This window comes from Giraffa tippelskirchi, chromosome 5 (genome assembly GCF_054371585.1).
Source record: "Giraffa tippelskirchi isolate mGirTip1 chromosome 5, T2T-mGirTip1v1.2.pri, whole genome shotgun sequence".
NCBI lineage: Eukaryota > Metazoa > Chordata > Mammalia > Artiodactyla > Giraffidae > Giraffa > Giraffa tippelskirchi.
In genome coordinates this window covers 87,696,926-87,723,559 of record NC_137279.1, presented here as the reverse complement: position 1 = coordinate 87,723,559, position 26,634 = coordinate 87,696,926, and the positions used below count along the sequence as shown (strand labels likewise).

The 26,634-nt window shown below is 50.5% G+C and overlaps 2 protein-coding genes across 5 annotated transcripts; both read right to left on the bottom strand.

Annotated features, from left to right (window-relative positions):
* Positions 1-38: 38 nt before the first annotated feature.
* B4GALT3 (beta-1,4-galactosyltransferase 3) lies at positions 39-5,909 on the bottom strand. Of its 4 annotated transcripts, none has more exons than XM_081485078.1 (8): positions 5,573-5,909; positions 4,868-5,013; positions 4,236-4,534; positions 3,491-3,726; positions 2,515-2,705; positions 2,284-2,406; positions 964-1,068; positions 39-830 (listed from the first exon to the last, which is right to left on the bottom strand). In XM_081485078.1, the coding sequence occupies exons 3-8, from the start codon at positions 4,495-4,497 to the stop codon at positions 557-559; spliced, it is 1,191 nt and encodes a 396-aa protein (XP_081341204.1). In that variant the 5' UTR covers positions 4,498-4,534; positions 4,868-5,013; positions 5,573-5,909; the 3' UTR covers positions 39-556. The 4 variants fall into 4 exon arrangements, with proteins under 4 accessions (XP_081341204.1, XP_081341205.1, XP_081341202.1 ...); XM_081485079.1 differs by having other exon boundaries at positions 4,236-4,510; XM_081485076.1 differs by having other exon boundaries at positions 5,829-5,909.
* Positions 5,910-15,456: 9,547 nt separating this feature from the next.
* ADAMTS4 (ADAM metallopeptidase with thrombospondin type 1 motif 4) lies at positions 15,457-25,591 on the bottom strand. The gene is made up of 9 exons (XM_081485032.1): positions 22,455-25,591; positions 21,021-21,344; positions 20,639-20,771; positions 19,907-20,077; positions 18,888-19,174; positions 18,595-18,781; positions 18,188-18,363; positions 17,102-17,277; positions 15,457-16,671 (listed from the first exon to the last, which is right to left on the bottom strand). The coding sequence occupies exons 1-9, from the start codon at positions 23,184-23,186 to the stop codon at positions 16,245-16,247; spliced, it is 2,613 nt and encodes an 870-aa protein (XP_081341158.1). The 5' UTR covers positions 23,187-25,591; the 3' UTR covers positions 15,457-16,244.
* Between the last annotated feature and the right edge of the window lie 1,043 nt (positions 25,592-26,634).

Here is a 26,634-nt window from a genome sequence, read left to right as displayed (position 1 = left end):
AGGCAAAGAGTGCCTGGGATGCAGAAAGCAGAAGCAGAGGCAAGACAAAGTCCTTTATTAGAAAATATATCAAAATCCCAGCCCCCTGAGCCAGGTCCAAAAGAGGGAGCTACTCCATTACTGGCAGAAAGTACCCAGGGAGGGGCTTCCTTCAAACACACTTCCTGGGAACCATAAATAGAATAAATATTCACAGAGGTCCTGGGAGAAGCCAGATCACTCTTCTCTCCATGGAAGAAGAAGGGATTTGGGGTCCAGCCCTGCTCCTACCCCATGGGCAGGGGACTCCTAGGAGTCATCACATAAGTCATGACATCAAGGATTCACAGTCATAAGCCCTGGCAGGTGACCCTAGAAAGAAAGACCCCCAGGGCCAGAGGAGCCCAGCTCCAGTCCAGCAGTGAGGAGAGGCCCCTGCCCCCAGCACAGCAGTAAAGTTCAGTTCCCCCACATCCATCTAAGAGCAGTGAGGAGCTGAGGGTGGGGAAAATATAACCCCTCTGATTCAGTTTCATGATTAAAGTGAGAAAGATTCAGTTTCATGATTAAGAAGGAGTCAGTGTGAACCATGGGGAGCTGTGTGGTTGGCAGTAGGCAGAGGGCCAGGCCTGGCTGGCGGCCGGCGCTGCAGCATCTCCTGACGGAAGGCTTGGGAGGAACCAGGCGGGTAATGGGGACCAGAGGAAGTCCGGGGACCCCGAGGGTCAGTTCCAATGTCTGCTGTGATGTTGGTATAGAGAGGGCCCAGCTCTCGAGACAGCAATTGGTATGTCAGTGAGTTCATTCCATCTTGAGTCCAGGAATTCTGGGTACGGACCAGGAGGTCAAATCTGAGGGTTAGAGATTGGAGACTAAGACCCGGAAAGGAACAGCCAGGAATCTAGAAACTTTTATGAGCTGCCTGGCTAGGGTGTAGAGCCCTGAGGATTCACTAATAATTCCCAGGCAACCCTCCCGTCCTACCTGTGGGGATTTTCCTCGTTGCCCTTATCTCCTCGGTGCTTCACCATCTTATAGTGTCCCACAGAAGTGGGGGGACGAGAGATCTTCATCCCAGCCAAGCGAACCCTATGGGAAAAGCGAGGACACCTTGGAGGATCCAGAGTGGAAGAAAGCTGCTGACAGGTGAGCAAGAAGAGCTAAGGCCAGCAAGGGAGGAATTGCATGTTTCTTTACACAAACAATAACTATTACTAACTCGACAAAGGGCCAAGACAAAGGGCCAAGTACTGGAAGGGCGAACAGAAAAGTCAAACAGAAGGAAAGGCTGAAGAGAATGTAAAAGCTGGTTGTCTCCAAATCCTCAGGGCCTAGTGCAGGCACCCTAGGGCCTATAAACAATTGGCAGAGGTAGGTTTGCACCTCCCACCTTTGTTTCCTAAATGGCTCCCAGGAGCTGCCTTTGCTGTCTGGAAAGGACAGGGAGAGGAACCATTTTGTCAAAAAAGGTAGGACAAGACTGGGAACCACAGACCCAAGCTCAGCCATTCTTACTGAGATTAGTGGCGGAGCGGCCTCAGCTCTGCTGCACTCCTACCCCCTACCTACATTTAAGAAAAGGGTGGAACCAAGAACTCAGGATCTGGAAAGAAATGAACTCCAATTCTGATACACAGAAGCAAGAAGTGAGGATGGCTGGGGAAGGTACTGAAAGAATACATAACATTTAGAAATTGCTGGGTGCTTTACATACATACAGAAGACAAGAATTCATAGAGATGTCATCCCAGAGGACAAAGTGGGAGGAGAGGCAAGGGGCCCAGCATATCAAGCCCAAATAGTCAAATGACATGTGAAATTGGGTCAGCTGAGGCTGAAGGTCAAAATGTTTCACATGCTAAAAATAAGCTGGCATCATGCCAATGGCACAGGTCCTTTATTTGAAAAAAAAAAAAAAGTGATTCTGGACTATGTGGAGCAAAGCCTTTCCTCTTCCAGCTCTGCAGGAAGTGGTTTGGATGCAATCCTAGCAGAGGCAGGACTAAACAGTCTCTAGGCCCCTTTCCAGCTCTGGAATCCCATGATACTATTGGGATTGATTGTATTGATCTTGTCTTCTCTCCCGGGAATGTTACTAACCAAGTCTAAGGGACTGAAGGATAACAGAAGGGGGAGCAGCATGCAAAGACTGACCTGGGTAGACTGAAAAGATAAGGGAGAGGAATAGGCACCATTCAGGACCAGGGAGCTAAATTAGTGTTAAAAGACTATGGCTAGAGGTGGTCTTAGAGGACAGGGATCCAGGCTGGGGTTAAGGAAGAAGGTGGTGGCAAGAAGTCTGACCTGGTAGCAATGTCATCATCCTCACCACCCCAGCCCCAATATTCATTGGGGAAGCCATTCATCTTCAGGTACTGGTCAGGAGTGAGGGCCGAGACCCCGCCAAAGTACTGGGGATACGGGAGGCTGGGGAGAGAAAGATCCTTGGATTTCACATGTCTTCTGGGAGCCACCCCTCCTCCTTCCACTGGATGGTGGACTACTCTGCTTCCAGGACCTTCACGTGCCCTCTACCTGTATCCAAACTTGTTCATGGCGACAGCGACATGCCGAGGTCCTCGGGAGTCACACACATACAGATTGTGGTCGTTCTCTGGCAGGAGATCCACATCATGCAGGAACAAGCAGTCCCATTCTTCATCACGCAGGGCCTCCCGCACCCCAACATTCAGCAGCTTTGCCCTGTTAAATGTTCCATTTCCAGCCTGGAAGATAATGGAGGAGGACCAACTAGGTCTATAGGTGGCATGGAGAAGAAGCATAAAAGTGGAAGCAGGGAAGTCAAAGTGGGTTATGGGATAAAGAGGATGAAGAGAAAGACAACTTCTTTGTTTTTGCATTCAACAAAAAATGTTTGGGCATCAGTATGTGCTGGATGGGCTTCCCTGTGGCTCAGACGGTAAAGAGCCTGCCTGCAATGCAGGAGACCCGAGTTCAATCTCTGGGTCAGGAAGATCCCCTGGAATGGCAACCCACTCCTGTATTCTTGCCTCAAGATTCCCATGGACAGAAGAGCCTGGCTGGCAGAGTCCATGGGGTCGCAAAGAATTGGACATGACTGAACGACTAACACACATATGTGCCTGACACATACATGCTACTATTTAGCATTTAATCCCAACAACCATGTGAAATAGGTGGTATATTGGTTACCACTCTTTGTCTCATTTTAGCAGGTTGGGTGTCTTGCTCAAGGTCACATATGGAACAAATGGCAGAACCAGAACTTTAGCCCAAAGCTATCCACTTCCAAATTCAACAATGGAAAAATCATGGAAGATTACAGGACAATGGGAATATCCTTAAGAAGAAGCATGGGCTAACATGTTGGCAGAGCAGTGCAAGCTGCTGCTTTCTTACATTCCACAGTCTGACCTTCTTTTAATTATTTTCAGACCCATTATATGAGAGTGGAGTGGAATTTGCTTGAGGCTTCCTTATAAAAAAGAAAATCACAGTGGTATCACAGTGGTGTGGGAACTGGGAGTACCTGGTGGATGACATAAATGCCATAAGCAAGCTGCTGGCGCTGCAGGAACGGATGCAGGTGGTAGAGCAGCAGGCGCAGGTGGTGCTCCCGTGCACGGTGGGGCACAATGATGGCTGTCCGGGACCGGGGCTCACACCTTGCAGGGCGGTATCGGCCCCCCGGTCCCACCTGGGGATTCCTCTCCACAATCTCTGCCAGTGACGGTACTGGGCTAAAGGACACGGATATGGGGCCCACTGTCGGGAGGGAATGACAAGGTCAGGGATTAGAAGGTCAAGGAGAACTCTCCCTGGCAGTCTGATTCTGGGACTCAGCTCCCCCAAGGGCTTGCTCAGAAATCTCACAAAACCTTGAGTTCCCCATCATTGGGACAACTTTGCAAAGTCTGGAAGGTGAAGGCTCCTCACCTAGCCTGCCTTATTTTAGGGTTCCTTAACTCTCCCCTGTCTCACAAGGTTGGCAGCTTACAGTTAGCAGGTGGAAAGAACAGGACTTCCAACTAACTCCTAATGCTACCCTGAGGCAAGAAGAGCTCATAACCAGGCAGGCAATGGAAAGTTGTGGCTCAATCAAAGAACCCAGTCGAAACTCCAAATTTAGAGTCCATTCTATCTCAACATTAGCTATCTTCCAGTTCCATGACCCTCCAGTTTGAAGACCCACTGCTCCCATTCTATACTTGTCCAAGCCTCCCTGTCCCCACACTTTGGCCTTGCCTTCACTTCTGCCTTCCTTCTGCACTCACCTAAGAGAGGAGATCGTTCTGGACAGTATGGCAGGCCTTGAGGAGCTGGGAGGCCCCCTGGGGCAACAGGGGCCCCAGGCAGGTGACTGAGGTTACTGTAGACATCATGGGGATGAGAATAGTCAAATGTCGGCTCCTGCTCTCGGCCAAAGAGGGCACTGAGGCTTCGAAAGCCCCCCAACGACAGGTACATCATGACTGCCAGCTGGGAGCCCACAAGCAGGGCCAGTGTGCAGGGCCGCTCCAGCAACCTCCGCAACATCCTGCACTGAGGTCTGGATGAAAGAGAGAGGAGAGTTCTGGGGGGGCAGGAAGACAGCATGCCAGCAGAGAGATCGTTGGGTATTGATGAAGGTGGTGGGCAGGGGTAAAGAGGAAAAAGGAAAAGAACAAAGTCACAGAAGGGAGCACACAGGTATACAGAAAGAAATAGAATGTAACCATCAGCAGGCCGCACCACCTGTCACTTCCAGCCTAAGTTTCACTCTCTACCACCCATCCCTCAAACCACTCCTACCACCTACTCAGTCCCCACCCCCAAGAATGCTTACATCATTCAGGTCCCAAGGCCATTCCAGAGCATTCTCTGGAGAACATTCCTTCCAATTTTAAAGGGGGAGAGATAGACTCACCTAGATTCAAACTGTCTTCTTCAGGATCATGGGAACTTCAGGAGGTCCCGGGGGAGCAGAGATGTGAAGCATTATATAAAATTGGAAATGTAACAGAGGACAGAGACAGGCTCCATCCAGCACTCCAACAGCAATCTTGGGACCAGCTGGAACAGAAGTGGTCAAGGATAGCCAGCCACCCTCAGAGGGGCAGAGAGCAGGAACAGGGTGAAGCCGGTTTCCCAGCTGGGTAAGCCAGCAAGGGAAAGTGGTTGGAGAGAAAAGGGGTGGAGCAGGAGATGCTAGGTCCCCGGCTCTGCCCCAGCCATCCTATAGCGTGTCAGATTCACTCGGTATTTAACCATCCCCCACCCCAACAGGACCAGCCTGTTTGGGGAGTGGGGACAGGGCAACTACTGGAGATCTGGGTGAGGCAGTCCTAACAGGACTGTGAAGTGGCCTCAAGAGAACCCAGGGCGGAGGAACTGGCTCCTTTCCGTTCTTCACATTTATGAGAGCTAGCTCCGCAGGTGCAGGGAGGTGACCACCTGGGAGCTGCAAGCAAACAACCCCGGAGCGCGGCAGGAAATAGGATGGGGGTAGCGTCCTCTACCTTCTTCTACCTTTCTCCATCTTAGCGAGGGTGGGGATCAGGGTTATTGATGAAATGAGATAAGGAGAGGGAGGGCTGGGCAGAACCTGTCAGAGGAAACTGGGCTAGCTCACCTAGAGGGGCGTGACCAACGGTCTGGAAGAGGTTACGACCCAGTTCTTTCGGAGCAGCCTCATCTCATCCCACGCCAACCTCCTCTGGCGATTAGTCTACCTTGCAAAGTGAGCCCACCGGCCTCTGTCCGGACTTGCATTTAGGTCCCCCTCCTTGCTCAAGGCTGTTTACAGCCTTTATCCAAAACTTCTCACCTTCCCAATCTACCAAACCTTTCTCCAGGGCCTCTCACCCCACCATCTCCAGCCTACACACCTGGCCTTCTGCCGCCCGTCGTCACCGCCAACCGGACAGCCGGGCAGGAGTCGCCGCCGCCATCTTGGAAGCGGGCGCCGCGGGGGCGGGGCCTCACGTCACGGGGCGGGGCCTCGGAGGGGAGCCGCCCAGGCGTGGAGCGCAGGGTCTGAGCACCGCGGGGACCGTGGGGCTCCCTTCAGGCCACAGGCAACGAGAGGCTCGACCCTTTGGGACCCCGTGCAGGGGCTCTCCCCCACTGGACCGACTCCTAGCAGGATTCCATTTCCCACCCCTCAATTCAGCCTCTGAGTCGTGTCCGACTCTTTGCGACCTCATGGACTGCAGCGTGCCAGGCTTCCCTGTCCTTCACCAACTCCTGGAGCTTGCCCAAACATGTCCATTGAGTCGGTGATGCCATCCAACCATCTCATCCTCTGTTGTTCCCTTCTCCCGCCTTCAATCTTTCCCAGCATCAGGGTCTTTTCAAATGAGTCAGTTCTTCGCATAAGTTGGCCAAAGTATTGGAGTTTCAACTTCAGCATCAGTCCTTCCAATGAATATTGAAGACTGATTTCCTTTAGGATGGACTGGTTTGATCTTGCAGTCCAAGGGACTCTCAAGAGTCTTCTGCAACACCGCAGGTCAAGAGCATCAAATCTTCGGCGCTCAGCTCTCTTTAACATCCAACTCTCACATCCATACATGACTACTGGAAAAACCATAGCTTTGACTAGATGGACCTTTGTTGGCAAAGTAATATCTCTGCTTTTTAATATGCTGTCTAGGTTGGTCATAACTTTTCTTCCAAGGAGCAAATGTCTTTTAATTTCATGGCTGCATTCACCATCTGCAGTGATTTTGGAGCCCCCAAAAATAAAGTCTGTCACGGTTTCCATTGTTTGCCCATCTATTTGCCATGAAGTGATGGGACTGGATGCCATGATCTTAGTTTTCTGAATGCTGAGTTTTAATCTAGTTTTTTCACTCTCCTCTTTCACTTTCAGAATCAAGAGGCTCTTTAGTTCTTCGCTTTCTGCCATAAAGGTGGTGTCATCTACATATCTGAGGTTATTGATATTTCTCCCTTGATTCCAGCTTGTGCTTCATCCAGCCTGGCATTTTGCTTGATGTACTCTGCATATAAGTTAAATAAGCAGTGTGACAATATGCAGTCTTGACGTACTCCTTTGCCAATTGGAAGCAGTCTGTTGTTCCATGTCCAGTCCCCACCCCTAGACTTATAAAAACAGCGGGTCAAACCAGGACCTTCCTTGGAGCCAAGAAGGACCGAGAGGCCAGTGTGTCAGAAGACCTATCACCCCAGACTGGTCTGAATATGATTCTCAATGTGTCAGTGGCCCCCCCTGCAACCTAGTGCCACTTATTATCAAAACTTTTTTCTGCTTGGGGTACATCTTTGCAGACCACTTTGGCACATTTTTGTATCCCCAAGGTATCCCTCAGGCCTTGAAATAGAAGTGGTTACTAAAACAAGGAAACATTGAGTATGAAGGGAAGGGCAGCGTCTGCTTTAATGTAAAAATGCCTTTCCTCAGATGTTAGAATAAGACGGAAGCGCCATTAATATGCAATATGTTTATCTTGTGGCTTCTACTACCCCCTTCGGATATTATGCTTCTTAGAAGCAGATGATCACACTGAGAAAACTTGAATAACTCACAGTGTCTGCCTCAAAAAGCTCATGTTCTTATGTGGGGATGGGAGGGTTACACACAATATAGTATAATAAATATGATAACCTAGAAATTGCCCCTCATTCACAAGTTGAAGTTTGGGAAAGATTTCCCAGGAAACCTAAAGTACTTGTCCAAAGCATGTCCTTCTGTGGTGTAAGTTTCTGTTTCCATGTGGCTATTTTACAGCTCTGTAGGTAACTGACCCAATGTAAATTCTGTTGTCTGACAGAAGTTCAATTAACCCCCTCCTCCCAACTTTGTGGAAAAAACAGTTTTGCCTCCATTTTCATATTTCTGTATCCCTGATCTACATAAATGTGTCTATTCTTTTGTTCAGTTGCTCAGTCGTGTTTATCTCTTTGCGACCCCATGGTCTGCAGCATGCCAGTCTTCCCTGTCCTTCACCATCTCCTGGGGCTTGCTCAAACGCATGTCCATTGAGTCAACGATGCCATCCAACCATCTCATCTTCTGTCATCCCCTTCTCCTCCGCCTTCAGCCTTTCCCAGCATCAGGGTCTTTTCCAGTGAGTCAGCTCTTCGCATCAGGTGGCCAAAGTATTGGAGCTTCAGCTTCAGCATCAGTCCTTCCAATGAATATTCAAGGTTGACTTCCTTTGGAATTGACTGGTTTGATCTCCTTGCTGTCTGAGGGACTCTCAAGAGTCTTCTGCTTGTTTCCTTGTGAGTTAAATAAAGCCTTTAACAGGTGTTCATTTTTATATGTGTATTAACAAAAACTCTCTCCTTGACCAAATTTTAAACAGGCCCCCTGAGCCCTCTTTTCCAATAGACCTCATCCTTGGGCCTGTAGCCATTTTTAGGAAGAATCTGATATCAATTTAGCAAGAATCCCCTTACCCTTAATTTCTGATCTCCTTGGCCTGCTTTTAGCAAGAATTCTAAGTTGGTTTAGCAAGAATCTTCCTATCCTTGATGTAATTTTCCATCCATTGACGCTCTCATTCTGCTCATTGGCTATAAATATCCATTTGTCCTTACTGTATGTAGCGGGAATTCCTAATAATGTACTTTCACAGCCTTGAGAAATTCCACAGAAATAGCACCTGGAAAAACAGCATATATTAAGAAACTATGTTAATGATTATCTTTCATATTTTTCTTAGAATAATAGCCTTGTTACAAACCCCAAGGCCAGACCCAGAAGGGAGTATGACTGGGATCATGAAAGCATGAACCTTGGAACACCGGATCCAAGTCAGGCATGAATGCTGCTTACTCACTTGCTAATTGTTCCCAAGACTAGCCCAGAAGGGAGAAGTCTGGGGTAAAAACAAGGAGATCTGGACTCTGTCAATGTAGTCCATGACATTTAGGAGCATGTGATTGAAACAGCATGTGTCTTGAGAAAGATAAGACCTGAGAAAGTCTTGTGGTCTACAATTAGGAATAAAAGCTGGACTCAGAGTGGACTCTGCAGCTCAGTCCAGTAGAGGCTGCAGGGTCCCCTGACCCATTGCACCATATTTCGTGTTCTGTCTTCATTTTTGTTGCTCACTCCCAGACCGTTAGAGCAACAACTGTATTCAGAGTTGAATCCAATCTCTCTCTGATTGGGATAGTGTTGGCCCTATTGCGATAATCCTGAATAAAATCTTTCTTACCATTTTAACAAGTGTCAGAATAAGTTTTTACAGAGTGAGAGTTATAATTTTACCCTTTTCTGAAAATTATCTTTTAACGGATTGTGTTCTAGACCAAGAAAACCATAGTGCAGTCTGAAGATGAGGAATAAATTAGGGCACTGGGGAAATTAAAAAATGGATCAGTAGAGCTAAACAATAGGGTGAGGGGAATGATGAGAGATGAGACTGACGAGGTAAATAGGTGCCAGATAATGAAAGAGTCCATAAGCCACAGTAAAAGAGATTTTTATCCTGAGGGCAAGATGAAGGCATTAAAATGCTCAAAACAGAGATTTTAGGAAGTCTGCTCCGGTGGAAATGTGGAGCATTATCAGAGTGGTCAAGGCTGGAAGCAGGGACCTATTAAGGTTACTGCAGAAATCCAGGAGTGAAATGAAGCTCATGCAAAGTAAGGTAATTTCAGTGGGACTAGAGGGAAGAAGACACCGTTGAGAACTTTTGGGAGGCAAATAGGACTTGGTGATTGATGGCATGTGCCAAGTCAGGGCGTTAGAAGGCTCCAAGATGAATCTTGGATTTCTGATGTGGACCAATGGACATTTAATGAGAAACAAAACTTAGAAGAGGCAAATTTGGAGGAAACAGTAGCGATGACAAGTTAAACTTTGGACTTAATAAGTTTTATGTGCCTGTGAAGGCTTAAAATTATATAATACTGGATTTGAGTACAATAGCAACTTTTTTTTTTTTTTTTGACTGTGTCAGGTCTTCTTTGCATCATGTGGAATCTTTCACTGTGTTGCACGGATTCTCTAGTTGTGGTGTGTGGGCTCAGGAGTTGCAGCATACAGGCTCAGTTGCTCCAAGGCATGTGGGATCTTAGTTCCCCAATCAGGGATTGAACCCATGTCCCCTGCATTGCAAGGCAGATTTTTAACCACTGGACCATCAGGGAAGTCCCACAATGGCAGCTTTGAAACCTCTGGCTATGTGATGTTGAGCAATACACTCTCTGGGTTCATCTGTACAGTGAACACGTCTTAAAGGGTTTTGTGATAATTAGTGAGAAGTATGGGAAGGGGCCAGCAAACAGGGGATATTCAATATATCTGAATTTTGAGCACAAAGTAGGAGACAAGTAAAAGCCCTACTTTTTTTTTTAAAGGTCTCACTGTATAATGGAAAAGATAGACTTATACAGATATATATATATATATACTAATATAGATATATATCTCATCCAGAGGACTTTTCCTCTGAGCCTCTGCCCCTCCATGGTGTTCTACTCTTGTAAAACTGATTTTCACCTTCTATCCCTCATATCTACCATCTTCTGACAACTCCTCTACATTCATTTGCAAGCTCCCTGTTTTCAGGAAACTTCACCTCCACTCCTTTTCATGCTGGCCACACCCTGGGCTTAGTCATCATCTAGAACTGCTACATTTCTGAAATCTTGAATTCTAATATGCTGGTTTCTACCACAACATCCTGCCTTTTTGTATTCTGAATAAATCATGGGGCCCCTAGAGGCCCAGTCATGACACACAACGTAATAGAAGAAACTCAGTCTAATAATTAAAAAAAATAATAATTTAAATCTCTACTTGGGCTTCCCTGGTGGCTCAGTGGTAAAGAATCCACTTGTCAATGTAGGAGACATAGGTTCAATCCCTGGATCGAGCAGATCTCCTGGAGAAGGAAATGGCAGCCCACTCCATTATTCTTGCCTGGAGAATTCCATGGAAAGGGGAGCCTGGCAGGCTACAGTCCATGCGGTTGCAAAAGAGTCGGGAGTCGGACACGACTTAGTGACTAAACAGCAACAACAACAACAACAAATCTCTAGTTAGTTTCTCTAGTAGACGTCAGAGGCATGGGGGAAGGGAGAGGGAAGCAAGAGCACATTTTAATGCACAGCTCAATGTCTTTAAAATCCTCCTCTTCCACTTAACATCTTCTACTGAGATGGTAGCTTCTTCCCAAAACTACCCCTTCCAACTCTACTCAGTTCCTTACAGGTATTATCCACCAGCTTCAAGTCTGTTCGCTTTATTTTGATTTTGCATAACGAAGAAGAGCTTGGGAGCTGACCTAGCAAGCAGAAATTCTTTCTTCTTCCACCACTACCCTACTCTCCACAAGCACTTACAGCTTACTTCTCAAAGGGGAAGCAGACACCTCTAGGAACACTTCTGTGACCTCATAGTCTATGACCCCCCTCTATCATGGCACCTGTCACACATGTCTGGAATCTTTGTCTTACCCAGATGTCTGAGCCATCAGACTATGAACTCTCTGAGAACAGAAACCATGTCTTCCTTTTTATTATCCCCTGAATGTAACCTAGAACTTCTGGCACAAATTTTAACAAAATTTTAGATCTGACCTAGAAAATTCCTTGGTCCTTATTTTCTCATGCTAACGCACAAGTGGGAAGAGGACAGGGAACGGAAGAGATTTGAGGGGAAGAGAATCAGCATGTATTGACACTTACGAGAAGCCAGGCCCAGGGCCAAGCATTTACATCATTATATTCTTAAGTTCTGGCAACCTCTCCATAAGGCAGATAATAGTGTACCCATTTTACAGATAAAGAAACAGAGATCAAGTAATTTAAGATCATGCTATTACATCTTGGCTCTTGCAAAGCTTAGATTCAGTCCACCTCCAAAAATCTGTGTCCTTTCCAGACACTGTGAAAGAATGATTTGATTCAGGTTTATAACCTAATGGTTTATTTATTGAACAGGTAAGTGTGATGAACAGTTCATTTGCATAGGGGAATTAAGTCAATTAATTTATTTCCTCTGACCCATTTTCAGGCCTCAATTCCACATTTTCAGCTTCTCAATGCTTACTTGCATCTATATTTGAACATGTGTGTCAATGTGTGTCACTGTTGGTGTATTTATTACTGGATTTGCAGGGCTTGTTGTTGGTTCCCCAAAGACTGTGAGGGATGTCTTAAATCTATTTCCTCCCCTCCCTTTCCTTTCTAAAGCTACTTAAGGACTCAGGGCCTGTCCCCATATAAGGTCCTGTCTGAGGAAGTTTTTCAGTATTGTTGTTCCCCCCTTCCCCTCACCCACCTCTTTCAGAGTGGTTTTTTAAGAACTGGTGGTTTCCCGCAGCTGTCAGCTGGTTACTCTTGCTACCAGTGATTTTGGCTTGCCCCCAGCAACAGTCAATGAGGAAGGTGTTCAGCTGGTTCAGAAGCATCCTCTTATATGTTACAAGAAGCATCCTCTTATATGTATTAACAATAAAATGTTAATACATTAAATTCCACTCTCTTCCTCCTTCCTCCCCAACAAGTCCTGACCATGAGATGAAGGTTTTGTCACTTACTATCAATCTGGTATTTTAGAAAATAAAATATTATAATACTATGTGAGGATTAAAGAAGTGGGGCTAGAGATGGAGTAGAAATGGAAATTAATAGCTCATTCCACAACAAACACCCCACCCCAAACACTGCCTCTCCCACTCCCACCACAAAATTAGTGATTGGACAAATGCTCAGATTTCTTCTGCTCTAACCGCTAAAACAGAGAATCTCAGGGACAGAAAGATTTGAAAGAAATTGGCCCAACTCACAGCTATTGCTTCAATTTCCACCCACCCCCCACCTCAAACACACAGTCACCCTTGCCATCCTATAAAGTAGTGTGTCTGCTTGAACTTCTGAAGGGACTGGGCTCTCCCAGCAGTCACTGATTCTTCTTTCTTCAGCTCAACATCATTCTTTTTCCCTTAAGGACCAGATATTTGAACTGTCTCCATGCTTTCCTCCCTCCTGTTATTCTTGTTTCTCCTCTTGTTTGTCCATTCATACCCCAGCTCAGCCCCATGCTGCTGCTGCTGCTAAGTCGCTTCAGTCGTGTCCGACTCTGTGCGACCCCATAGACGGTCAGGCCCATGAAGGGAATAGATTAGGCAGACTGAGGAGTCAGGGCTCATTCTGGCTCTTTGAGGGAGGTATGCACTCCTTAATCCATAGGAAGAACTTGCTGGACTCCTGACATCAGGATATTAGGCAGTCTCTGGCCTGGTTCTGGGGAGGGTGCTATGATGAGAACATTCTGGAAAAGGGTGAGGCCTTGCTTGGGATTTAGGGCCAGAATACCCATCACTTCTCTTTGGGGAGCAGCTCTCTCTTCTATTTCACTGTCTAACTCCACCCACCTACCCACCCAATAATACAGGTGGCCTCTGAGCTCAGAGCCTTCCTGGGAAAAACTTCTTCATGACAGTCAGAACCTTATTCAGTGAGAAAAGGGCTTTCTCTTAAAATAATACACATGAAAGTGGTTTGCAAAGTGTGAATTACCATAGACACTAAAGAAACATAAGAAGGTGTATCATGATTACCTGTTCATAAGGCCCAGCCCAGGACACTCTCCTTTTTTATTTTCTTTGACCACACTGCACAGCATGCAGGATGTTAGTTCTCCGACCAGAGATCAAATCTGTTTCCCCTGCAGAGGAAGCACGAAGTCCTAACCATTGGACCACTAGGGAATCCCAGGATTCATCCTCCTTAAACCTCATAGTCCACTGAAGCCTGGGCATCAGTTCAGCTTGCTCTTATCATACAGTTCTTCATATCATCCTATCCTTCTCCTTGTGGAGGTATACTACAAAACATTTCCCCAGACTGCAGTGGGCGTCTTTAATCTTGTACTGTTTGTGTTTGTACCGCAGGTCTACTTAGCACCAAACTTGGGTTATTATACCATTAGCTCATAGTATGAAGGTCTATAAACATGTTATTGGTGGCCCAATTTTGCTACTTAGATGAAACATTTGAAGATCACTCTGGCCTTGTCGCACTCTCCTGTTTCTCCCTCCTCTAGCCTGGTTGGTAGGAGGACAGGAGAAAGGGCCAGGGCCAAGCACAGCAGTGGGTGCCATACACAATGAAGAGAAGAGATGGAGCAGAGCAGGGGCCTGCCCTGCTCCCAGTGCTGCCGAGGGAGTAGGTGCCATGCTCGGCAGTACAAACTCCAGTGCGCTGTGTAAGGCACTGCCTGGCACAGAACTTGAGCAGTGAAGCCCAGCTCCAGTGAGCATAGTACACACTACCACCACACTCTCCATGGCTTGCCTTAATCCCCTAGTTCCAGCACTACATCCCAAGCAATGTTTGGCAGCCCAGCCAGGAGCTACTATGGCAGAATGAAGCACCTCTATTTTCCCTGTTTCCTCTTCCTCCACTTCCACTTCAGAGTCTTCTTTACCTACAGTTCCTCCCTCACCTCCACATTTAGTCCTTCTTTTTTTTTTTTTTTATAAATTTATTTATTTTAGTTGGGGGCTAATTACTTTACAATATTGTAATAGTTTTTGCCATACATTGACATGAATCAGCCATGGGTTTACATTTGTTCGCCTTCCTGGACACCCCACCCACCTCCACATTTAGTCCTTCTTTAATCCCTAGCAGTCCTGCTACTGTCTCAAGACTCCAAATTCTTGCAGGGTTCACCTGTTACCCTATCACAAGCCTGTTCCCTTAATCAAAGTCACCCAGTCAGAAGGAAAAATAGAATTGTTTAGTCCCCAGTTGCCCTTTGGGTGTTTTCTGCCACGTTGAATACCTGGCTTCCCCTTGCCTCAGCTTCTCCATGCCTTTTTTTTTTTTTGGTCTTCCTGACTATCTCCCACACCTCTTATTAAATTCCATTCTAACCTCACGTCTTCAAAGAAGTCTGCTGGGTTTATACTGGTTTCCAGGGACTCTAGTACTCTGTGAGTACTCAGTACTCACAAGGGTAATTCACATGGGTATAGTCTTCACTGTTTTGAAAATATTGTAACATTTGTTCAGAATAACCCTGTGGGAAGAGGTATTTTTAGCCCTCTTACACACATGAGCAACCTAAGGCTTAAAATCTGTGACTTATCCACCACTACCAGCTAATAAGATGCTGAACCCCAACTCAGATTCAGACCCACCAGCTCCTGCTCCAGTGGTCTTTCTGAAACAGCTTCGCCAGGACCCCCTTAACTAGCACTCTCCTTACTAAGCACTGTTTGTATGTGTTGACATAGTTGTTCTTGGTATTTTTCACCTTCACGTTCTTGTCAACTGTGCTTGTACTGCAGTGTTTCTTAAGTCTCCACGTGGTTGGAAGCCTCTAGGAATCAGGGACCGGATTGTCCTTTCTCTGACAGTCCTTCAAAATCCAGGCTAGGGCTCTGCCAACCAAAGGAATTGAGCCTGGGGGTGAGGCCAGGCACCACTGACGCAGATCTTTGCCACCTTCAGATGCACTGCAGACTGCGTAGACAGTGGAGCTGAGGACAGCAAGGTGGTGATAATAACAACAGACAACAGTTGACATTTGTTGAGCACTTATGGAGTGCTAGGCATTGTGCTAGTTCTTTATTTACAGTATTTAATCCTTATAACAAATTTACAAAGGAGGTATTATTATTGTCAAATGAGGAAACTAATGTTCAGAGATGTGGAATCAGGGTGCAACCCACATCTGTCTGACTCCAAAAGGAGCACATAAATAGCAAAACTCAATTTATATTGAAAAAATATGATAATCCCTTACTCCCTGAAGGCCTATCCTACCCTTGACTCTTCCTTTCCCAGAAAATAAAATTCAAGGAGAGGAAAGCTGGGCAGGATGAACCACACACACACACACACACACACATACACACACACACACTTTGTCACACACAAACACACACAGATCACGTACACCTATCACCACCACCCTGGATTTCCTAGACAGGGTGAGGGCTATGAAGTCAGGGGATCAGTTTCCCCAGGACCCTGACCCTCATCCCCATCCCTGGTGCTAAATAAAAGTGAATAAATACGAAATAAATACAACTGGGGCCCACCCTGCCTTCTCCCTCCCTCCTGTGACCAGCAGGGCAGAGGGGGCAGTTTAGATAGGGGACAATCTCCCAGCTCCTTCCATCCACCAGCCATCCAGGGCAGGAAACCCGGCAGGGCCAGCCTGCTCGGGAGGGCAGAGAGGAGGGGAGGGGCTCACTAAGCCCCTCCCCCACGGTGTCTCGGTGCGAGGCCGCGGCAGAGGTCTCTCGTTCACCCAGCTAAGTCCGAGGCCCCGGTGCCCAGAAAGGGCAGCCGGGATGGTGAGGTTATTTCCTGCCGGCCCATGAGCGCCGCCGGAGTATCTCCAGAATCTGTGCCTTGCGGCGCAGCCAGTCCTGGGGAGTGGGGCGTGGCGTGGAGGGGGCCGGTCGGGGCACGAAGAAGCTGTATCGGAGGCGGGCATTCTGCGGGTTGCCAGCCACTAGGACCTGCAGCGTTAAGGGCTCAGCCAGGGGCCCGTGTCCTGACAGTGTCTCCGAGGCTGCAGTGGCCCCGCTGTAGCGCAGGCTGACTGCCCCGGGCAGTACCACGTCTGTGGGGGACGGTATCAGCGTGTATTCACCGTTGAGGGCATAGGAGCCATCGGGGAGCTTCAGGGCCAGGTAGATGCTCCGGATACTAGGGCTCCCCTGCTGCCGCACCAGGATGTGGGTGGCCCCAGCGGGGATGGTGACCACGTTGTTGTATCCGTACCTGTGTGAGAGCAGAGGAGAACTCAGCATCTTGGTGAATCCTCTCTGCTATTCTGAGCGGGGTTTGTACCATCACACTTGTGCAGCAGGTTGTTTCCCCAGACCTACCTGAGCTGTCTAGCCTAGATATGAGCTACCTGCAAATGTGTCCTTCTCCCTCTTCTCTGTGGGCCCTTACACCTGTGGCCCCTTCTTGAGGTGCCCTTCTAAGCCCCGCCTCCTTGGTGCCTGTCCAATTCCTACTCTCCCTCTAGGAGGGGGGTCACCTCCTGGGGAAGCCTACCCCATTGCCCACAAGGGGCAAGCCCAGGCTGACACTCTGCAGCAGGTGTCTGTTTGTCTCCCCTACCAGAGTCCCAAGTCAGCTCTTTGAGAGGAGAAACAGTGTTGAGGATACCTCTGTATCCCCAGGAAGGTGGAAGTGAACAAACCTGAATTTTTTGAAGGAGCCAGACTGCTTGCTGCAGCTGGAACCATCCCCACCACACACCATGCACTTGTCAAACTTCTTTTTGGAGCCAATGACTCGGTCACAGCCAGCATGGATGCAACGGCCCTGGACACAGACTGAGGAGCTGTCCGGGGAACAGGGGGTCCCATCTGCCACCTGAGGAGAAGAGAGGGAGTGATGAAAGGGTCTTCCTAAATCAAAAGGTGTTAGTAAGCCAAACAAAACCCATATCCCATCAGGGAGGGGATGTGGATGGAATGCGGAGGGAAGCCCAGGCTCTGTAAGGGATGATAATCATAATGACAATGATAAAAGCCACCATTTTCATAATGCTCACTCTGAATTAGACACTGTGCTAAGTGCCATATAAATCTCACAACCACTATTTGAGGTTTGTAGAGATGGAACCCTGAGGCTTAGAAAGATTAGGAGCTTGCCCAAAGGTTACACAGCTGGCAAGAGGAGATGCCAACATGGGAATTGCAGGCCTGAATCCCAACACCAAGCCCTAAACCTTGGTGTAGTGTCCCAGCTAGACACTAGAGGGCAGTCAACATGTAGGCATTCTCCCCAGAACAGGGTGAAGGAGGCAAAACCGCTAGTCTTGTTCTTCTTTAGCTTCAACCCAGGGCCCTATCACAGAGAGGGGAGGGGCAGGGCCATCACCCTCTCCAGGAGGCCTGTTTAGTGGGGGACTGGCTCCCCATGAGCTCAATGAGGCCACCACTGTAATTCAACAGAGCAGCTCATCAGATGGGGGTCAGAGACGTGCCCAAAAGGCCACACGCTTCCATTCTCAGCAAATGGAGCACTGGAAGATGGGGAGAGAAAGAGCAAGAAACCAATGGAGATGGGACAGGCTAGCACGGCCTGACTGACAACTTATCCAGAGTCCAGGGCTGATTTTCCAAATACCCACAGACAGAGAATGGAGCCCTGGGCTGGCCAGGCATGGCCGTGGGAACTCCGGCAATAGCACTGTTTTGGATCTCGGCCATCAGAAAGCAGAGGGCCTCTGGGGGCGTGAGTGAGCACAGACAAGGCCCTGGGGCATGCTGGTCCTCACCCGGGGCTCCAGCACGTAATAGTAGCCCAGTGCCCGGGTCTGGCAGGTGAGTTTGCACTGGTCCCGGGGGGCCACACCAGTGTAGCGAGGAACCCAGTCCATGGGCCCTGGGAAGTTCTTGAAGAGGTCAGTGCGGTGGTTGTAGGCAGCACACTGCTCTTCGCGGAAGGTCAGTGCTGTAGGGTTAAAACAGATAGTCAGAGCCCCTCTCTCCTCACACTGCCCCACCAGCCTCCCGTAAGCCTCTCACACCTTCTGGACAGCATGGCAGCTCTCTACCCCACAGACTGCCTGTCATTCCCCTCAACAGCAGGACCCTTAACACCTCCTTGGTCTCTTCACTCAGGGGACCATGCTTTCTGTTCTCCCAATGCTTTCCAAGGGGTCCCATACCTCCCACTCCTCACCTGAGCCAGTTGGGCAGCCCTGGGTGTTGCAGGAACGGAAGCGGGTACGGCGGCCCTCACAGTACTTGCCACCATTCCGGGGGACGGGCCGTGTGCAGTCCCGGGAAGAGAACTGGACACCACCCCCACAGCTCCGAGAGCAGTCTCCCCACGATCCCCAGGGACCCCAGCCACCAGCCTGTGGGACCTGCAGAAGGACAGAATGGAAGAGTGGGATAAATATACTCTCTTGGGCTCAGGGCCAGTCACCACTCCCCCAGGCCCTCTGCCCCACCCCTGCCCTGGGATCTCACATTGAAAGCCTGGAGCTGGTCCACATGGAGGCAGCGGCCACCCATACAAGCCTGTGCGGGTCCACAAGGGGTACCATCAGCCCAGGGTGAGTGCTTGGTCTGGCACATGGCATGGCCATTCAGATGGCCAGAGCACCAGAGGGCAGCACAGGGCGGCGGCAGCTGTGGACAATGGCGTGAGTCAGGCCCAAAGGTCAGCTGGCACTGGCGGTCAGCATCATAGTCCTTGCCGGGGAAGGTCACAGGCAGATGTAGGGGAGCCTCTGGCTTGTCTAGGAGACAGTGCCCTGGGAAAAGAGGCAGGGGGGTTATGAAGTCAGCAAGAGGTTGCAGAGGTGCCTGCTGATCATCAGCTGAAATCTTGGATTCCCCGGGGGGCTGAGGGATCCTACAAATGCGAGTACTGGAAGAAACTTTAAATAGCAGCTACAATTTATTCGATGTTTATTTGATGAGCACTGACTAAATACTTGACCAACAATATGTGTTTAATCATGGCCAGCACCTGTGAGGTAGTTACTGTTATTATGCCTATTTTACAGATCGGCAATGCAGAAGTGAAGTAACTTACAGTCACACATCTACACACATCAAAAAATAGGATCAGGAGAGGAGCTCACAGCACTAGATCTTCCTACCTAGTCTAACCAACTACAGACTTCTTGATCTGCTTCTCATCAACAGCCTTGCCCGATCATAGTCATACTGCTAAGTTTGCACACCTCAAGTGACAAGGCCTCTTCACAACTGGCCCCTTCTGGTGTCGAACAGTTCTGGCCCTTAGAAGGTCAGTTCTAATTCTTTTGAGGCCAAAACTTGCCTCCTGTAGTTGTGCTATTCATTCTGAGAGGAAGTAGGAACTGCATAAAGGCAGCAACGTTTCTCACCCTATCCCACATGTAGAGGAGGCATGTTGGAGGGAGTCAATTTGGCCCATGTGGGATGCAGCAGAAGAGGAAGTACTGTGGGGGGGCAGGAACTGCATCCTGCACAGGGCAAGGGGAGTGCCATCTGCTTACCATAGCCATTGTCTAGGAAGTCAGTGATGAAGCGGGCACTGCAGGGGGACCAGGGCTCCTCGGGATCCACGTGAGCCATCACAGGAGCCATGACATGGCCGGAGGTGCCCTCAGGCCCATTCAGACCAATACATGACTTTGAGTTGTCATGGAGCATGTTGAAGACATGGCCTGTGGAGTAGAGGCCCTGTTAGTGTCCAAGAATCCCATCCCTGTGCCCTCAGGGGGTTGCAGACCCATCAAAGCCTGGTTGCAGTTTTGGGTGATCAGATCCATTCCACATCTCATTCTGCCCCCAGTCTCTTTCTGGTGCTCCAAGGGCTTCTCAGTATGTAGCCCCCATTTCTCTGTCTCCCTTCCCCCCGATATATTCAGGGGCCCTCTCTACTCACTTTTCCTTACAGCCAACATTCCCAACCCTGATTCCATCCATTCTATCACTGACTCTCGTGAATAATCTCTCTCAACACTGTCCCACCTCCCCCTCCAAACACACACACACACAACCAAGTTCACAGTAGATTTCTACACACTATCTCATTGAATAGAAAAATTTAATTGTTTGTCTACATCCTGAGCAGAGAAGGGTAATGGCCCTGGACTGAGGCTTGGGGGGAAGGAAGAAAAACCTTGTGACTTCCACTTGTACCCTGGTGAGCTCACCGTTGCCTCACCTCCCCCGACAGCTCTCTCACTCCTCGTGGGTACCCCATGACCCCACCCCTAGCTTACCCAGTTCATGAGCAGCAGTGAAGGCTGATTGGAGTCCGTCATCCTCCACAACGGCACAGCTCCGAGCGGGGTCACACACGGTGCCCACGTCAGCCATGCCTAGAGTGTCACAAGTAGAAACTCCACACAGGTCCTGTGGAGAGGGATCAGAGACAATGCATGAGGAAACAAGGCACCAGGGTGCATGGGGCTGAGATCCAGATTAGTAGAGACCTGGGCACTGCGTCTTTAGCACTGTCAGGGCCAAGATGGCACTGGCAGTGTGGCTGGGGCCAGGCGCCATGTCGAACTACTCCAGGGGCACCATTTACACCAGAGTCTGTGCACCGGTGCTTCTTGGAGTTGTGCAGTGCATTGCCTGAGGTGCTGACTGGGGCCTCACCTGACGGGTAAACAGAATGGCTGTGTCAAAGTGGTCAGGGTCCGAGTCGTCGGGGGTGTTGAGTCCTCGCTGCCAGGTACAGAAGCTGCGCAGGGTCTGGGCGGCACTGGGGCCTACCTGGGGCCCTTCCTCACCTGGCCCCAGAATCACTAGCCGAGTCACCACCAAGCTGACGGGGTTGCGGATGCTTGGGTGCTTGAAGGCCTTGGCCGCCGCTGCCATAACGGTCAGCAGGTAGCGCTTTAGCCCTGCACCGTGAAATGCCGCCATCTTGTCATCTGCCACCACCAGAGTCTCCACAAATCTGCTCAGTGAAGCAAAACGCTGCAGAGGAAAAGAGGGGAGGAGGATCCTGAAATAGTCTTCCAGACCCATGGATAACTTCTCCCCTCCCTCACTTCCTAGGTCTGGAACTCAGCAGAGCCAGCTGGGCCTCACATATCCCACAGGATTCTTGAAGGGTCTGGTGAGGCCTCCCCCCCCCAACTCCAAATCCCTGGGCTTTTGTGGTAACTCTGAGAAATCATCTGTTGGTTCTGAGAAGAGGAGGGGATAGGGATGCCATGTCCCAGGGCTGTATGGGCCCCTGAAGTGAAAAACAGTTGGGACTGCCTCTGGGAGGGACCATGGGGTCCCCCAGGCCTGAGTGTGGCCGGGGCCTGCAGGACTGGGGCTAGAGGGCTGGGCTGCAACGTGTCTGCCCTGTGTGGTTGGAGGAATAATTCAGTCAGCAGCTAGGGCCAGGGCCAGATCTCAGCGTGGCGGGTGTGGAGGGAACGTCTGGTCTGGATTAAAGCTAGAGAGGGAGGGAGGAAGGAAGGGAAGAAGGGGGAGAGCAGGAGTGGGAGGGAGGAAAGGATGGAGCCTCAGGCAGCCTTACAGTCAGCCCGCAGTGTGGGAAGGACCGACCACAACGGACTTCAGGGTGCCTTGCCTCCCCTGTCCGCTCCTGCCCTAGTTGGTAGTTTGCCAGAACAATTTTGAAGACAGCATCAGAAGCCAGAGGCCAATCCCTCGAGCCTCAAACGTCATTCATTTAGCTGGTGGTGGGGTGAAAGTCAAACTTGGGGCCCAGAAAAGAGTCAAGGCCAGGGGGCTGTTAGGAGGGCCTCATTGTTGGGGACTGTGCCAGCAGGATGCCACAGCCAAGCAGGGGTGGGATGGGGAGAGGGAGCAGTCATTCCCAGCACAGAGTCTCTGACCCACCTCTGGGAACCACCCCTTGGGATCAGCGATCTGGCTAGAAGGGCTGGGGCAGGGAAAAGCCAGAGGCTTCCCAGGAAAGGAGGCTAGTGGAAAGAGAAAAGGCAGGCAGAAGGGAGGGGAGCAGCAGACGGGCCAGAAGTTGAAGTGGGTGGAGAAAAGGTGAATAGCGGTCAGTAGGACAGACATGGCAGGAGGACACTGCAGGACACAGACTCCAGGACTGCCTACCTTAGTCCTTCGGGGGCTGGGGCCGGGGTTCCCGAGAGGAGCCTTGACGTTGCACATGGGTCCCTGGCCGCTGACAGGACTCTTCCGGCGTAGGATGTGAGCCCCAGGCCCCCCAGCGGAGTTAGGCGCACCTCCCTCCAGGGGCTGGATGTGGAGTTCAGTCCCTCGGTACTGCAGCACCCCTAAAAGTGCTCCCCTGTCCCAGTGCAGAGATGCCACCGACTCCGGATCTCCGTTGATGGTGCCGGTGAGGTAGGTGCCCGGCTCTGCCCCACCTAGCAGTTCAGGCGCCCGGCCCAAGTATTGCACCGTCAGCCCCTCAACCTGCACGCCGGGGTCCTTCTCCAGCTCTAGCAGCAGCATCTCCCCAAAGGCTGGCAAGCGGTACAACAGCCTGGCAGGGGCACCCAAACCAGGCAGGATGCTGCCATTGAGCTTCTCTGGAAACACGATCTCCTCCTCCCGGGGGAGGGGGCTGGCCAGCCAGGCTGAGGGCAGGAGGGAGGCTAGCAGCAGCAGCCACACTAGCCTGGAGACGGGCACAGTGGGGAGCAGCAGGCGGGGCTGGATTCCCCACAGCCAGCCGTCCGCCAAGCCCCTCCCGGGATGCGAGTCCATCTGGGACATGGCACTGGTGCTGCAGCTGGGAGGGACTGAGGCCGTCTGGACACCAAGTCCTCCCTGCCCTGGCTTTGAAAAGCTCCTCTCTGCAGCCTGGGGGCTCGGACTCATGCCAGGGTCAGAGGCAGAGTTTTCAGAGGGCCCGGGGACCTTCAGAGGAGATGGGAGAAAACTTGGCCCTTAGGCTTAGGAGAGGTGCCTAGTGGTCTGGTTCCTCCACACTCTCCTCCCACACCCTCCTTCTCCCGGGTCTGTTTCTCCCTGCTTGTGTCTTCTGCAGCTTCTCTGGCTTCTCCCTCTGCTCTCTCAGACTCTCTCTGGCTTCGCTTCAGTGCCTGTCCTCTCTCTGCCTCCTTCCGCCGTGCCTTTGTCTCTTTCTCCTCCTCCTCTCTCTCCCGTGTCTATGTGTCTGTGGGTCTCTCTGTGAGTTCTTCCCAGCTTCTCTCCGCGCCAGCTCTTTTTAAGCATCCCCAGCTGCTACGATTGGCTGAGCTATAAGCCATTCAGCCCAGAGCTCTGGTGGCAGAACTCAGATGGGTGTCTCATCGCTTCCCAAAAATCCTTTTGTTTTCCTTTAAAAAAAAAAAAATGGGACTTGCCCAGTCCCATTTGCTAAAGGGGACTCTCACAGGCACTGGGCCAACTGATGACATAGCCTTTTCCCAAACTCCACAGTCGGCTCTCAGCTGTCTCACTCTCTTTGGTGCAACAGAGCCCCAGGAGGGGTAGGAAGTCAGGGAAAGGGCCTGACCAACACGCAAAGAAAGGATCAAAGTCCCGGGAGAATTCTTGCTCCCACTGTCTAGCCTTTTCTCAGGAATCCTTCATGATGTTCTCTGCCCCATAGGCTGGTTTCCAGGGCCAAGGGGACTGAGTGAGCTGCCAGGGAAAGAGGGTGGGGAACAGGTAAGGAAGCATCAAGAGGGCAGAACAAAGAAAGGAGGTGACTTGACACAGCTCAGGAACCAAGCAGTCGGAGAGAGTACAGGAGGCCGGAAGAAGGGACAGGCAAGGAGACAGTGATCAGGAAGGGTACTGCTCAAAGGCAGGCTGAGTCTGCTTAGAATGCGCACGTGAAGCAGGCAGAGGCTGCGGCAGACAGGATTAAGGACTTTTATAGAAAGAAGACCCAGGGTGGCACCACTGCTTCCCTTCTCTTTCCCTTAGGCTCCCCCTTCCTGAATTACCATTCCCCGCCCCCTCCAAAGCCCAAACAGCCATTCCGCCTCCATTCCCCCCAGGGCTCCCCCTCCCCACTTCCTGACTCCCCATTTCCCTGGCCCGGTTCCCAGTAGCTTCCCCCAGGCTCTGGGCCTAGCTCCTACCCACTCTCAACTGCCCTAACCCCTCCCCCAGCCTCAAGTCAGTCAACCCCCAGCACAGGAAAGACTTGTTTCCTCAGGATGCTCCCTGTGTCAATCCATCAGAGGGAATCCCCACTTGGTTCCCTTTTTTTGGCCCCACTTTGTCCTAAGAACCCAGTGTTTCCTGGAATACCTAGTCATCTTTATTTCTCATTCCCCATGGGGCAGGGAGAGAGTGGATGCAGCATTGTGTATATAGGAAACTTAGGGTACTGAAAGAAATAGAAACCCAGTGCCTAGGATGGGGAGAGTGCTTGGGGAGGAAGAGGTAATGTTTGGGAAAGGGAACAAATGATTCCCTGGGTTCGGTGGGACTGGAGGTGGGACTGGAGAAGACTCAGCAAAGGAGTCTTGGGGGTGGACTCTCAAGGCAAGGAAGGAAAGGGTTCAGAAGTAGTGGTGATTTCTGCTCACCCCATGCTATGGCCACTCCTTTCCCCAGGATATCCCGAGGAAGGAGAGTACAGTCAGCACTTTCCTTTCCCAGAGGTGGACTACCTGCCCCTACCCCCATTCCCCTATTCACTCTTTGCCTCGTCACCTCCTGTCCTCCTGTCCTCCACATCACATCCGCCAGAATACTTCCTCTCCCATTCCCTTCCTGCTCAGGTTGCTAATACCTGCCCTGGTGCCCATCGCTTCCTGTATCACCCACCAGCTTCTGACTGCCACACCCACCTGTTGACCCACCACACAGCCTGACCCTGGTCCTAAGTGGAGGGGGTTGGTGTTGCAGGAGTCAGACAAAGGCTAGGAGACCAGAAGGGGCAGGGGCAAGAGGAGCTATCACCAGAGGGCTCTTACTACCCCTTCCTACCCCCATTTGAGATGAGGACAAAGGGGGTGACTAAGCAGTGAGAGACAAAGGGCCTTAGAGCCACAGCAGCAGTGTGTGAGTGTGTGTGGGGGGGGTGCTGGCAGCAGGGAGAAGGCACAAAAGATGCAGTGTCCTAGGCAGCCCCCCAGGATCCCTCACCCTAGCCCAAGTTGCCCCCAGGGCCAAGCAGCCCAGAGTCTATCCTGACTTCTAGTCTATCCTGACTAGACTATCCTGACGTGTGTGTGTGTGTGTGTGTGTGTGTGTGTCACTCAGTTGTGTCCGACTCTTTGTGACCCCTATGGACTCTAGCCTACCAAGCTCCTCTGTCCATGGAATTTTCCAGGCAAGAATACTGGAGTGGATTGTCATGTACTCCTTCAGGGCATCTTCCAGGCCCAGAGATGGAACCTGCATCTCCTGCATTGCAGGTGGATTCTTCACTGCTGTGCCACCAGGGAAGCCCCTCCTAGGCTGGATTAGGGCAAAAAAAAATGCAGTCCCCACCTCGTTCTCCCACACTATTACCACATTCACTGTGTTTCAGGGAGACAAGGCCCAGGGAGTGGGTGGGAAATGAAGGGGGCAGGGAGACACAGCCTCTGCCTGGCTCTGTGGGGGCTGCCCAGTCTTTCCAGGTCCCAGGCAGTTCCCACAGCGTGGGATATGGCCCCACCCTTTGGTACAGTTCCCATTAGGTCAACTAGAAGTTTGGCTTTCCTCTCTTTCTTTGTAGCTAGGAATTACTTGTATCTACCACTCTCTTGGTCTGTCTGTCCCACCCTGCTGCACTGCTGGTGGGCTCTGGCCCAGGAACCCTCTCTGGGGAAAGACTCTGTCCAGACCTCAAGTGGAAGGGATGTGCAAATTCAACGGGTGGCCCAGCTGGAGCTCAGCTTAGAGGCCAAGAGAACAGGAATCAGATCCAAGGCTGGAAAACTCCTCTTTGTCTCTACCACACAGAATTGGGATCAGACTCCTGATGGTACCACATTTCTATGCCATTGGCCAGGGGATAGGCCAGGTCAGAAACACATGAGGTAAAAGAGACTGACCAGGGATAGAAGTGGGATGCTAGGGATCACTAAGGGCACTTCCTGAGTATGTAATTTTGTAGGTTCTGGAAAGCTGGCAGATATCAGGGTCACCTACAGGGGACCTCCTCTCCTCAGCTAGGATGAGGTGACTCCTACACACCCCAGCAGCCTGTTCCAATGCTGGTGGCCTTGGCCTCCTACTCTTTTTTTCATTTAGGTTTGGCGGGAGCTCTCAGACCCGCCCAGTCCCACTTGGGCCCCTTTTCCCTAACCCATTTAGGCCATCTGCAAATTAGCTAGCTCCCTCTGCTCCAAATCTTTTGGATTTGGGGATAAGGAGG

Bases quoted from the DNA above. Each gene is read 5' to 3' on its own strand.
- ADAMTS4 (XM_081485032.1), bottom strand. From the start codon at position 23,186: ATGAGTCCGAGCCCCCAGGCTGCAGAGAGGAGCTTTTCAAAGCCAGGG. The intron at 18,364-18,594 runs GTGAGGAGTGGG...TTAACCCTACAG, and splicing joins GGGCTGCCCAACTGGCTCAG to CACTGACCTTCCGCGAAGAG. The intron at 17,278-18,187 runs GTGAGGACCAGC...TCTTCTCCTCAG, and splicing joins ATTACGTGCTGGAGCCCCGG to GTGGCAGATGGGACCCCCTG.
- B4GALT3 (XM_081485078.1), bottom strand. From the start codon at position 4,497: ATGTTGCGGAGGTTGCTGGAGCGGCCCTGCACACTGGCCCTGCTTGTG. The intron at 1,069-2,283 runs GTCAGACTTCTT...CTTTTCCCATAG, and splicing joins GATGATGACATTGCTACCAG to GGTTCGCTTGGCTGGGATGA. The intron at 831-963 runs GTAGGACGGGAG...TCTAACCCTCAG, and splicing joins AACGAGGAAAATCCCCACAG to ATTTGACCTCCTGGTCCGTA.